This window comes from Nicotiana tabacum, chromosome 20 (assembly GCF_000715075.1).
Source record: "Nicotiana tabacum cultivar K326 chromosome 20, ASM71507v2, whole genome shotgun sequence".
Classification (NCBI taxonomy): Eukaryota; Viridiplantae; Streptophyta; class Magnoliopsida; order Solanales; family Solanaceae; genus Nicotiana; species Nicotiana tabacum.
In genome coordinates this window covers 89298577-89313297 of record NC_134099.1, presented here as the reverse complement: position 1 = coordinate 89313297, position 14721 = coordinate 89298577, and the positions used below count along the sequence as shown (strand labels likewise).

Here is a 14721-nt window from a genome sequence, read left to right as displayed (position 1 = left end):
GTTAATATGTTCAATTGACACTTTATGTTTCTGGTCTTCTTCTTTGACGACAAAGTATTTTCACTTTCATGTGCTTAGCACCCTTCGAATACTTATCGTTCTTAGAGAAGAAGACTGCTGCAGAATTATCACAATAAATTTTCAGCGACTTGGTAATATTTTTGACTAATCCAAGTCCTGAAATAAAGTTTTGCAACCAATTAGCCTGAATAGTAGCCTCAAAATATGACACAAATTCAGCTTCCATATTGGATGTAGCTATAATAGACTACTTCACACTCCGCCATTATGTTGCTCCTCCAGCTAATAGGAACAAATAGATTTTTTGTATCCATACAACCGACATAATTTGAATATGAATATTCAATTACGTCAAGATGATCAGATATTCTATAAGTGAGCATATAATCTTTCGTTCCTTGCAAGTATTGCAACACATTGTTTGCAGCCTTCCAGTGGTCCATCCCTGGATTACTTTGATATATGTCCAGCATTCCATTAACAAAACTGATGTTTGGTCTCGTACATGTCCGAGCATACATTAAGCTCCCAACTATAGATGCATAAGGAATATCTTTCATTTGTATACGTTCCAATTCATTATTTGGACATTGAATGAGAATAAATTTATCTCCTTTTTGAATTGGAACGGGACTTGATGAACATTTTTCCATTCTAAATCTCACTAACACTTTATTAATACAAGCTTTCTGAGACAACTCCAATAATACTTGTGATCTATTTTGGAATTTTTTTATACCGATCACACATGATGCCTCTCCCATATTTTTCATTTCAAAGTTGTTAAAAAGAAATTTCTTGGTGGCATGCATCATACCAAGATCATTAGTATTAAGTAAGATGTTGTCAACATACAAGACTAACATAATAAACTTACTCTCATTAACCTTCAGATATATACACCAATCACAATGTATTCCTTAAATTCAAATGTGATAATAGTTTCGTCAAATTTAAGATACCACCACCGGGAAGCTTGTTTAAGTCTGTGATATGTTAATTTAAGCTTGTTTCATCAAACGTGATATGCTAATTTCTTAAATTTACACATCATGTGTTCCTTTTCATTAATGAAAAAACCCTCTGGTTGATCTGTGTAAACTTCTTCCTCTAAATTTTCATTCAAAGAGGCAGTTTTTACATCCATTTGATGTAGCTCTAAGCCATAATGAGCTACTAAACCATTATAATTCTGAGTGAATCCTTTCCATGGACTGCTACAAATATCTCTTTATAGTCGATGCTATTTTTTTAGTGAAACCTTTGGCAAAAGGTCTAGCCTTGTGACATTCAATGCTGCCATTTGAGTCGTGTTTGGTCATAAGGACCCATTTACACCCGACTCTTTTGCAACCTTCCGGTAATTCAACAAGGTCTCAAAACTTATTCTGTTCAATATACTTCAACTCATCTTTCATAGCATCTAACCAATAACAACAACAACAACCCAATAATAATCCCAATTTCATGGCATCTAACCATTTATCGAAATTATTACTTTCGATGGCTTGTAAAAGTAAAATTGGATCATTATCAATTTCAGAGTCAATTTCTGACTCATGTAGATAAACTAAATAATCATCAGAAATAGCAGATTCTTTTGTCTTTGAGACCCTTTTAATGCTACTTCTTGTAATTCATCTACTGCAAGTACATTAACTACAACTTCATTGGTAGTAGTAGGATCATTTATTTGTTGTTCTTGTTGATTGTTAGGATGTACAACAACTTCGGGAACAACAATTTTAGAAGAAGTATAGGGTAGACACCCTAACTTTTTAATTTCCACATTACGTGGTTCTCCATACCACTAAATTCACCGTTCTCAATGAACCTAGCATGTCCAGTTTCAACTATTCTTGTATGGTGGTTAAGATAGTAAAATCCATATATTTTTCTGGATAACCAATGAAGAAATCACATATTGTTCGTGAATTTAGTTTCTTCTTATGGATTATAAATTCTTATTTCTGTCAGGCAACCCCAAATATACAAGTGCCTTAAACTAGGTTTCATACCAATCCAAAGTTCAAACAGAATATTTAGAACTGCTTTGTTAGGAATCCTATTTAGCAAGTAAACGACAGCCCTTAATGCATACATCCACAATGAAATGTGTAAAGATGAATTACTTACATCTCCTAACCATATACATTAATGTACAATTATACCTTTCTATCTTATCATTTTGTTGTGGTGTGCTAGGTACTGTGTATTGAGTACATGTGCCGCGTTTTTCAAGGAATTTAACAAATGGACCAGGGTATTGTCCAATTTTATCATATATTCCATAATACTCACCATCTCTGTTTGGCCTGATTATTTTCACCTTTCTGTCTAGTTGTCTTTAAACCTCATTAATAAATTCCTCTAAGGTATTCACTACTTGATATTTTTCACCCAACAAATAAACATATTCAAAATATGAAAAGTCATCAATAAAGGTGATAAAGTATCTTTCCTTACTAAAAAAAAGTGACATCAAAAGCACCACATGGCTCTTCTCTTTTTATGTTTTTTTAAATACAATCTACACAACTATTAAGTTCCGTAAAATCCAAATTTAAAAAGATTTCATTCTTAACTAACCTTTCCGGTCTTTCTTTGGATATGTGACCTAAATTTATGCCACAAGTAAGCAGAATGTCCATTCACCAAACTATATTTGGTTCCAACATTATGATGCAGCGTTAAGAGGGTTTCAGCAAATAAAGTATCAAGATTCAATTTGTATAAATCATTACAAATAACACCAAAACAAATAAGTTGATTATGCTTAAAAAACTGAAACATCCATTGCAAGTTTAAAAAATATCCAGCTTTATTCAACTTGGACAAAAAAAATTAAATTTATTGAAAGAGAAGGTACATAAAAAGTTTCAAACAAGTCTAAGTGACGCCCAACACCTAGGATTAAATGATAAGTCTCGATAGCTTCAACTGGAGCCTTCACTTTATTCCTCATGTACACAAATCTTTCATTCTAATTTACAGTCTAGGTTGTAAGGAATCTTTGCATCATATTAGAAACATGAAAGTAGAAACGGAGTCAATCCACCAAGTATTATAAGGAACTTCAATAAAATTTGATTCGAGACACGTAAAAGCACAAGGCTTACCTTTTTTCTTGAACTATGCCTTATGTTTTAGGCAATCTTTTTGAAAGTGTCCAGATTTTTCCCAAAAACGACACCTATCATTTTTGTGTTCCTACTTACGTACTTGAGAAGATGACTCATTGACATTATGTTTTCTCTGGTTAACTTTTCCATGTTTCTTTTCTTTATTTTCAACTCCTTGATAGCCTACAAGGTTAGTGGAGTAGGTTCCTTGATCTTTAGCCTTGTTTCCTCTTAACCAGCATTCCGTGTAGTTCATGCACGTTCCGTTTGTCTTTCATGGTGTTGTAGTTCATTTGAAAAGGGCCATACTCAGATGGTAATGAGTTAATGATGAATTGAACAATGAAATTCTCATCCACTTTCATTCCCAAAGTATTAAGTCTTGCTGCTATATTTTTTATCATTTAAATGACATGCTCATGCATGGTAGGCGAACCATAAAATTACTTGGTGGTTAAAGTACCCATTAGAATCCCAGCAAGAGACTTGTCAGAAGCTTGGGAGCATTTCACACCAATATAAGAAGTTGAGTTCGTTAAAGGTTGTAACAGAAGCAGAGTGCGAATGAAGAGCAAGAACCGCAAATAAAATATGCTCATTCGTTAATGCTTTGAGCTTAAAATTAAATATACTGTTAGATTCAGAATGGTTTATGTATTATTAAATGTAATTTGATGCCATACTTTGAGTGATACATCTAAATACAATCTTAGACATTATGTTGCTTAAATATTTTAACTTAATTCAATAATTTTTAATGAATCAATTAATAATACTTACTGTCTTTGGATATATATAAATAAAACTAATAGCACATCCAGATTATCGACTTACACTCTGTTTGGATCATTGTATGCGGTTAAAATCGGTCCTACCCGATTTTACTATTTGATCGAGGCTAGGGAATTGCATCGAAGGTCGACCTCGCGATGGATCAGACCGAGGTACGAGGATAAGGCACCGAGTTCGAGGAACGAGATACCTATCGAAGATCGAGTAGCGATCGAGACAAAATGAGACAAACATCGAGGAAAGCACAATAAAAGAAAGGCGAGATATCCGTGACTAGTTGAAGATTATGATATAAATTTCGAAACAGATCAAATCAAGGGTGGTTATTTAGTTAATCATGGGATTTGCTTTCGTAATTAGAATTATACCATGACTAGGATTCCTCTGCTATATAAAGAGGTCTCTAATTATTTTGTAACCATCTTACATTCACGCATATCAAAGCAATACAATACTTTCTAGCTCATATTCTTGCTCATCAGTTAGTTTGTTCCTTAACTATTTTGGGCACCGCTCAGTTCGGGGGCACTTAAGCTCGAGGGTTGAATCACGTTTCAAGACTGGTTTTCTTTATCTTATTGTTAATCTTTACTGCTAATCTTTACATTTATCAATTGGTATTAGATAAAATTACGTGTCCTTAAAATCACATTATAAGTTTAATTGCTATCCAACTTTTAGGGTAAACAGTTTGGCGACCACCGTGGGGCTAAGGATAATAGTGATTGCCTGGTATTAATTTTCATAACACATACTACTTTATGCTTATTCTTGTGAGTGTTTTTGATTTCAAGATCAACATGTCTAACTCGCAAGCAGTACCCACTCATGCCGATGACGGCCTCGGTTTCCATGGAGAAAACGATAATGTAGATGCCCCAGGGATCGAAGTTCCTCAAGCTAGCCACGAGGGAGTACTAATCACAGACCCTATCGATGTCAGTTCACACATCTCCCTAAATGCAAATCTGGGCGTTTACCCTGGATATAGTGTTTGCAGAGGTGCCCGAGCAGTCGATCAGAATGCACATAGTGGTGGAGAAGGAAGAATTAGCCTTCACATGATATTCGAAATGTTACAGACTCAATAAGCTGCAATAACGCAACTCCAAAATCAGAATCGAGCACCAAGCATAATTGATCTCCAAACATCATAGGAAGTTGTTCACAGAATCGAACCTGTACTGGAGAAATCGAATGCCAATGAATCAAGGATTGACCCCGCTATTATAAAGATGCTCGAGCAGCTCACTAAGAGGATCGAATCAGGTTAAAAGAAAATCAAGGCTAATGACAAAAAAGGTAGAGACGTACAACTCACAAGTTGACCAAATACCGGGGGCACCCCCCATTCTAAAGGGCTTGGATTCGAAGAAGTTCATGCAGAAGTCTTTCCCTCCAAGTGCGGCTCCGAAGCCCATTCCTAATAAATTCCGTATGCCAGAAATCCCCAAGTACAATGGGACCACCGATCCTAATGAGCACGTCACTTCTTACACATACGAAATAAAGGGGAATGACTTAGAAGATGATGATATTGAATCCGTTCTATTGAAGAAATTTGGAGAGACTCTATCGAAGGGTACCATGATATGGTACCATAACTTACCACCCACCTATATTGATTCGTTTGCTATGCTCGCAGATTCTTTTGTGAAAGCTCACGCCGAAGCCATCAAAGTTGCAACGAGGAAATAAGACCTCTTCAAAGTAAGACAGAAGGATAATAAGATGCTCAAGGAATTCGTATCTCGGTTCCAAACGGAGAAAATAGATTTGCCTCCAGTCACCGATGACTGGGCTATTCGAGCTTTTACACAAGGTCTCAACGCTTAGAGCTCCAAAACCTCACAACAGCTAAAACAAAATTTGATCGAATATCCAGCCGTCATTTGGGCGATGTACACAATCGGTATCAATCGAAGGTTAGGGCCGAACATGATCAACTAGGAACTCCAATTGGTTCGATTTATTCCAGCAGGCCCGTAGACAAAATTAAAAGGGACGTCGATCGAGAACCACGATCAAATAGAGATAGGTACCAGCCATATAGTGGAGATCAGAGAAATAACAAGCCCGGATGCAACCCCGTACGAAATGATAGAAGGAACGATTGGGGACAGAGTTCCTGGGGGCTTATGAGAAAGAGCTATTTCGATAGGGATATCGGGTCCAAGGAAGCACCTCGACTGTCAGAATACAACTTCAGCGTTGATGTATCAGGTATTATATCATCCATCGGTCGGATTAAGAATATTATATGGCCCATACCCTTACAGACTGATCTACCTCAAATGAACCCTAATCAAATATGCAAATAGCATGGTACCCATAGTCATAGAACTGAAGACTGCAGACAACTAAGGGAGGAGGTAGCTCGTTTATTCAACGAGGGTCACCTTCAAGAATTCTTAAGTGACCGGGCCAAGAACCACTTCAAAAACAGAGATTCAAGCAGGCAGAATGAGCAGGAAGAGCCATAACACATAATTCATATGATTGTTGGTGGGGTTGATATCCCTCAAGGACCACTATTCAAACACACCGAGGTGACAATCACGAGGGAAAATCGAACTCGAGACTACTTACCAGAAGATACCTTGTCTTTCAACGATTAGGATGCAGAAGGGATCGAACAGCCTCACAACGATGCGCTAGTGATATCTATCCTTATGAATAATATTCAATTTAAACGTGTGTTGATTGATCCAGGTAGCTCGACAAACATTATTCGATCGAGGGTCGTAGAGAAACTTGGCCTCTAGGATCAAATCGTGCCCGCAGCTCGAGTACTCAACGACTTTAACATGGCAAGTGAAACCACCAAAGGGGAAATTATTTTGCTAGTAAACATGGCAGGGACTATCCAGGAAATAAAGTTCCATGTAATCGAAGGTGATATGAGATACAAAGCGCTTCTTGGATGACCTTGGATTCATAATATGAGGGTAGTACTTTCGATGCTTCATCAAGTCTTGAAATTCCCAACATCGGAAGGAACCAAAACGGTGTACGGTGAACAACCACCGCCAAAGAGATATTTGCAATCGACGAAGTAGTACCAGTATCGACGCTTTCACCAACAAAGGGATCAGAGTCAAAGGGAAAATAAGACGTCAAATAGCAACCACAGGCACCAGCCTCGGCCCATTGGAGGAGCAGGAGATCTTCGAGGATGAAGATTATATGATACCTCGAACCTTCATAACCTCCGATAATTCTGATGCAACGAAGTCAATGGTCGAGGAGCTAGAATAACTCATACTGATCGAGCATCTTCCCGATCAAAAGGTATACCTGGGTACGGGGTTAACTCTCGAGCTTAGGGAAAAACTCGTTCAATTCCTTTTAAATAACACAGATTGTTTGCTTAGTCCCACCTAGATATGACAGGGATCCCACCAAAGATCACAACACATCGATTGAGCCTGGACCTGAAGTTCATACCGGTAAAACAAAAGAGAAGGCCCCAATCCGAGGTAAACATGCATTAATCAAGAACGATGTAACAAAACTTCTCAAAGTAGGATCCATTCGGGAAGTAAAATATCCTGAATGGTTAGCAAACGTAGTTGCAGTCCCTAAAAAGGGGAACAAACTTAAAATGTGCATAGATTATAAAGATTTAAATAAAGCATGTCCCAAAGACTCTTTTCCTCTGCCGAATATCGATCACATGATCTATGCCACGGCCGGCCACGAGATCCTTAGTTTTCTCGATGCTTTCTCCGGGTACAATCAAATTCAAATAAACCCGGAGGATCAAGAAAAGACCTTATTCATCACCAAGTATGGCACCTATTGTTATAATGCAATATCGTTCGGGCTAAAAAATGCTGGCGCTACTTACCAACTCCTAGTGAATCGACTGTTTGAAGAACAAATAGGTAAATCAATAGAGGTATATATTGACGATATGCTAGTTGAGTCCCTGCATGAAGAGGACCATTTAGCACAATTGCAGGGAACTTTCAACATGTTGAGAAAATACAACATGAAGCTCAATTCTGAGAAATGTGCATTCGGGGTCGGTTTGGGAAAGATCCTCGGCTTTATGGTGTCAAATCGGGGAATTGAGATCAACCCCGATAAAATCAAGGTAATCGAAGACATCACAGTCGTGGACAACATTAAGGTTGTACAAAGATTAACAGGGAGGATAGCTGCCTTAAGCCGGTTTATCTTGAGGTCTTTAGATCGAAGTCACAGGTTCTTCTCACTGCTAAAAATAGAACAATTTTGCTTGGACCCCAGAATGTCAACATGCGTTGGAAGAGCTAAAGCGGTATCTTTTGAGCCCACTATTGCTTCATACTCCGAAAGTGATGAGCAACTCTACTTATATTTGGTAGTCTCGGAAGTTGCAGTAAATGGTGTCCTAGTTCGAGAAAAGAAAGGTATGCAATTTCCTATTTACTATGTTAGTCGAACGTTAGATGAAGCCGAGACCTGGTACCCACATTTAGAAAAATTAGCGCTTGCTTTAATAAATGCCTCTAGAAAATTAAAACCATATTTTCAGTGCCACCCAATTTGTGTGGTGACCACTTATCCTCTTCTAATGTTTTGCACAAGCCCGAACTCTCGGGTCGATTGGCCAAACGAGCCGTCGAGATTAATGGGTACGGTATCGAGTATCAACCCCGAATGGCCATCAAGTCTCAAATCCTGGCAGACTTCGTGGCCGACTTCATGCCAACCCTCGTACTCGAGGTTAAAAAGGAACTATTATTAAAATTGGGTGCATCATTGGGGGTGTGGACCCTCTTCACAGACGGCGCATCGAATGTGAAGGGATCCGGGCTAGGCATTGTTTTGAATCCACCCACAAGAAATACAATTAGACAATCTATCAAAACTTCGAAATTGACTAACCATGAGGCCGAGTATGAGGCCATAATTGCAAGTCTCGAGCTAGCTAAGAGCTTGGGAGCGGAGGTCATCGAGGCCAAGTGTGACTCCCAACTTGTGCTAAATCAAGTCAACAGAACTTTCGAGGTTTGGGAAGATCGGATGCAGATGTACTTAGACAATTTACATGTTTCTCTACATCGATTTAAAGAGTGGACGCTACAACACGTACTTCAAGAACACAATAGCGAGGTTGACACCCTTGCAAATTTGGGATCATCGATCGAAGATAATGAGCTCAGCTCGGGGACTATATACAACTTTCAAGGTTAGTAATCAAAGAAGGACACGCCGAGATAAACTCCACAAGTCTATCCTGGGATTGGAGGAATAAGTACATCGAATACCTAAAGAACGGGAAGCTTCCATCGGATCCTAAATAATCAAGGACTCTACGCACTAAGGTCGTACGATTCACTTTGGCAGAGTATGGAACACTGTATAGGAGAACGTTTGATGGACAGTTAGCAAAATGTTGGGACTAGGAGACACCGATTACATCCTACGAGAAATTCATGAGGGCAATTGCGGTAACCATTCTGGCATCGAGTCATTGGTTCACAAAGTCATTAGAGTAGGATACTATTGGGCCGTTATGGAAAAGGACACTAAAGAATTTATTCGAAAATGCGACAAATATCAAGGTATGCACCGATGATCCACCAACTCAGGGAGCAACTTCACCCAGTCCTATCCCCATGGTCGTTCATGAAATGGGGATGGATATCATCGGCCCTCTACCATTGGCCCCAGTTAAAGCTAAGTTCATTTTGTTAATGACTGACTATTTTTCTAAGTGGGTTGAAACACAGATCTTTGAGAAAGTCAGAGAAAAAAAAGTTATAGACTTCATCTGCGATCACATCATATGTCGATTCGGAATGCCTGCCGAGATCATATGCGACAATGTAAAGAAATTCGTCGGTAGCAAAGTGACAAAGTTTTTCGGAGATCACAAAATAAAGAGGATCCTGCCAACACTGTATCATCCTAGTGGGAACGGATAGGCCGAATTAACAAACAAGACTGTCATCCAAAATCTGAAGAAATGATTGAATGAAGCCAAAGGAAAATGGAGAGAAGTGTTACCCGAGGTCCTTTGGGCGTATCGAACAACGTCAAAATCCAGTACGGGGGCAACACCGTTCTCTTTAGTCTATGGTGCTGAAGCTCTGATTCCGGTCGAAGTCGGGGAATCTAGCTTCAGGTTTCGGTATACAACGGAAGAGTCAAACTATGAGGCTATGAATACAAGCCTTGAATTGCTAGAAGAAAGGCGAGAAGCCGCCCTCGTTCGAATGGCCGCACAGTAACAATGGATCGAAAGATATTACGATCGAAGAGTCAATCTTCAACACTTTAAAATCGGGGACTTAGTCGTGAGAAAGGTCACCCTCAATACCCGAGACCCAAACAAAGGAAAACATAGCCCGAACTAGGAGGAAACATATCAGGTCCTCAAAATCATCTAAAAGGGATCTTACAAACTTGGCACGATGGACGACGAGTAACTACCAAACAATTGGAACATATAATTCTTCAAACGATATTACTGCTAAGGTACGACCTTCTTCATTTTCATTTGTATTTTATACTAACCAATTGTAGGTGTCCGATCGAAGACATCAAAGAATTCTCCAGCTTAGTGTCCTTAGCTTTTAAAGCATGCGCTGCACTCTTTTTCCCTTGGACCGATTTTTGTCCCAAGTGAATTTTTCCAGCGAGGTTTTTAACGAGGCAACCATTATTTGTGCTACCTTGAGGCAATTCAAAAGTATCTGAGAATTTTTTACAATCAACCTCGAATACTGGGGGGCATCACCCTCGGATGTTAATTTTGTTACAAGGAAGGTAATTCCTGTCAATAGGGTCTCGATAGGTAAAACTTTTTATGGGCCAAATGGTCAAACGAACCGTGCCCATGTAGATTACTCGAGCCCTAAAGACAAACATGTATAATCTATTGAGAAAAGTATTTTTCCTTGCCAAATATTTCATTCCTTAGAGAAAAATTTACTTTACAATTTGTTACTTTTGGTCTGTCGTGAAAACAGGCTTAAGGGCCGATCACAACTGAAGATCGAGCAACTTACCCCGTACTCGGATACTGCCGTCCAAAAAATTGATGTAATCAAACTACTAAAATCTCGAGATCATAAGACCTTAAAAAGGCAACCCTCGTTTTTAGGCCATGGCCACCCCATCGGGGACTGACATTTCGAACAAGTTCGGAATGTAATTAAGAAGCAATCCCAAGAGGCAAATCTCAAATTAAGGGCTACGACCAAACTAACATGGTTCGGAGACGTCAAAATTCCGTAATGAAAATAGACCTTCTAATATCTTCAAAAATTCGGTTAAAAAAGGCTACCCTCGGCACAATTATTAAGGGTTTCGATAATATCAACCCTCGAAAATCCTAAAAGGGCACCAAATTGTTCGAACTCTCGAAATAACCTCATTTCTTGCTAAGGCATAACAAATTTTTATATGATTAAACTTTTAAGCCGAAAAGGGAAAAAAGCCACTCTTTTGAGGCTATATCGGCCCAATTCAAGAGCCTAAGGGCCGTTATATTTTTTGAGTTCGAGAATTCACTCTCACTCAACTAAAACCTAAGGTTTTTCCTAGTTCGAGTTCGAACAAGTACTCACTCGACTGTTAGTCTGACTTCGATCAAGTTGCTTAAGTTTCAGATTCACAAACAAAAATTTCACAAGGCACGAAGTGAGTCAAAATTCTCACAAGGCATAAAGTGTATAAAAATTGTCATAAGGCGAAAATCAAATCGGAATTTTCACAAGGCATAAATTAAAGTAAAGACAAATCAAATGGAAAAGAGATCTTTTATATATATGAATATATTTACGTGGATCGGTCAGGATCCTACAAAAAAAATTCAAAAAGAAAAAAAAAATCCCAAGTGCCTAATCTTCCTTGGGAGCTACACCTTCACCATCGAAATCCCCTCCGCTCTCAGATCCACTCACGCTCCCGAAATCGTCATCAACGGAAAGGAGCAACGCATTGGCTTCGGCCTCGAGCTCCTTTGTGTTCTCGATCTCGACAACAAGGTTAAAGCCACGAGCATGAATCTCCTCGAGAGTATCTCTCTTCAAGATTGGTACTTGGTATGCTCGACAGCCGAGTATGAATGAGTCTGAGCGGTGTCAACTACTTCCTTTGCTCGAGCTTGAGCAGATTCAGCATTAGCTTAGTAGATGGCCATGATCGCTTCCGCATCAGCCTTTACTTTTTTTGCCTCAAATGTGACCTTTGCAAGTTCGGCGTCCAATCGAGCCTCGAGCTCCTTAATATCTTGGTTTGGGCTGAGCTTTCCTCCTTCATGCTTTGGAGCTTACGCTCAGCCGATGATAGTTGGACTCGAGCAGTATCTTTCTCCGAGGCAAGGCAGTCCATGTTTTGTTTTCACCCCAAAGTCTCCGCCCTCATCATGTTGGCCTCCTTACTGGGTGGTTTGATTTTTTCGGCCTTCTTCTAAACCTGCAGGGTCAAAGTATTAGTCACCATTCCCAAATTGATACATTAAGCTTCTAAAATTTTTCATTACCTGCTCAATCATGTCGGTCTGCTCTTTATGAGCTGTGGCAAATTTGGCTCGGAGGTCCTTGATCTCCTCTTCTTCTTGACCGCTAAGAAGTTTGAGGGCATTTCTATCCTCTGTGAGCCTTTGAAGATCGGCCTCGCATCGACTCAGCTCTGCCCGGGATTTAGAGAACGCTTCCCGATGAAGTGTCAAGGCCTATGTAGAAAGAAAGGAAATTAGGCAAGAAGAAATAAATACAAGCGTAACACTGATGAAGGGAGCTGAGGCTTACTCGGCTCAGAAGTCGTTGAGCCTCATCAAAGAGACTCGATGCATTACTCAGGTCGGTAGCATCTTTGACTCCCGTAAAGCAACCACGGAAAAAGTCCTCCCCTTTATGGGCTCTTTCCACATCGTGGATCCCCATGGCCTTGGCTTCCTGAATTTGCCCCGCAGAAAATATAGGGAGGATCGACAAATCGACAATTTCTTTTTCCCCAAGCAAGTCACTTGGGGAGTTCTCTTCATTTTGAAGGGCCTCAGAGCCAGCCCCTTCAGGCACACCCGCCGATTGCTCATTTCGGCAAGAGGCATCTTCAGCCTCCAACGACTTGGAGACTTTGCTCGGACCCTCTTTCGAGATCACCTCGGTTCGAGGCTGAAACTCTTCGACCCTCACCAGCTTAACGGCCTTTGGGACCTAGATGCTCTTCTTTGTTCGGGCTACCAGCTCGAAGCCAACATCTTCATTTTCTTTTTCTTCGTCTCTTAGTCGTTGAACTACATCTGCAGGCAGGACGATAGTGTCTTTCTTTAACTTACGAGCTTTGCTCTTCTTAGACTTTGGAGTCTCGGAGAGCGAGACCCGTTTTCTTTTCTTTTCCTTCGTCAGCTTCGGGATCGGGGGCGAAACCTCCTCCTCTCCGAACGGGGACCTCATGACGACATCTTTCCCAAGGCCTGTATGAAAGGAAGAAAAGTGAGTATAAGAGGGGAACATTTTAACGAAAGCCATCATGTACCTGAAAAAAGGCTTACCGTGATTTTTGGCCTCCCATTGGCCCCTTGCTAAATCGCTCCATGAGCGCTCAGTGTACGAGGAGGTCGAAGCTAGAGTATGAACCCAGATCTCGAGGTTCGGAATCGCACTAGGCATCCGAGCGACTGCTACATCATAAAAAATGATGTTGATGAGGAGCAGTAAAGGAAACAAAATAATAAATAGAAGCTAAAGGAAGGATTGAACTACGCTCCATATTCCACTTCTCGGGAAATAGCATCTTCTCGGCCGGAATTAAGTCGGAAGTCTTCACTGAACGAACTGACCTATCCACCCTCGATCCTTGTCCTTGTCTATGCTCGAGAATAGCACCTTGGTAGCCCGACGCTGAAGCTTTATTAATCCACCTCGAAAAAGATGGGGCCTATATATCTTGATGAGGTGGTCAAGGGTGAAAGACGTCCCTTCGACTTTGCTCGCGAAAAATCGGAACAGAATGATAATCCGCCAAAAAGAAGGGTGGATCTGACCTAGGGTTATTTGATATTGGCATCAAAAGTCAATGATGAAGGGATCGACAGGGCCCAGCGTGAAAGGATAAGTGTAAACACTTAGAAAACCTTTCACATGGGTAGTGATATCTTCCCCAGGAGTCGGAATCACCACCTCTTTCTTCTCCCAATAGCAGTCTTTCTTGACCTGCTCAAGGTTACTCTCAGTTATTGAGTACATGTATCTCAACATTGGCTCACACCGACTAGGGACAAATGAAGTTTTCTTGACTTTGAAGTCGGAAATAAGATCACACCCTACCTCGGGAACTCACTCCTCATGGCGTGGCTCCACCGGCATTTTATCGTCGACCGGCCACGATGAAGATGCGTCCTCCTTTTGTGGAATAGTTTTAAACGTTTTTTCCATCTCTGGAAGTTGAAATAAAGAAGAAGAGAATGAGGTTTGGTGTTTGAGGGAAGGTTGATAACAAAACCTAGAGATTATGCAGCACGGAAAAGCTTGGAGGAAGTGAAAAGCTTTGAAGATTAAGAGTAAAGTTTGGGCAAAAGAGAAGGAAAGCACATTTATAGGAAGAAAATGACGGTTCAAAACCAATAATGGTGGACAACAACTAACATGCATTTAATGCCTCGATATGCGGACCGACGGGACGTTTCAGTCACTTCCATCGCTTACATCATGAAGATGATGTCATGATAGGTCGAGGTACAAAATCGAAGGCTCAATTCGTTTCTTCTCATTACACTCCAAAGAAATGAGGGGACTATCTGTATACGGTTAGAACCAGACCTACCCGATTTTACTATTTGATC

General features: G+C 40.1%; 1 protein-coding gene across 1 annotated transcript; it reads right to left on the bottom strand.

Annotated features, from left to right (window-relative positions):
- Positions 1 to 236: 236 nt before the first annotated feature.
- On the bottom strand, positions 237 to 581 carry LOC142174454 (secreted RxLR effector protein 161-like). The gene has a single exon (XM_075240250.1). The coding sequence runs from the start codon at positions 579 to 581 to the stop codon at positions 237 to 239; it is 345 nt and encodes a 114-aa protein (XP_075096351.1).
- Positions 582 to 14721: the final 14140 nt, after the last annotated feature.

Excerpts from the sequence above, each read along its gene's own strand:
- LOC142174454 (XM_075240250.1), bottom strand. The coding sequence starts at position 581 with ATGAAAGATATTCCTTATGCATCTATAGTTGGGAGCTTAATGTATGCT.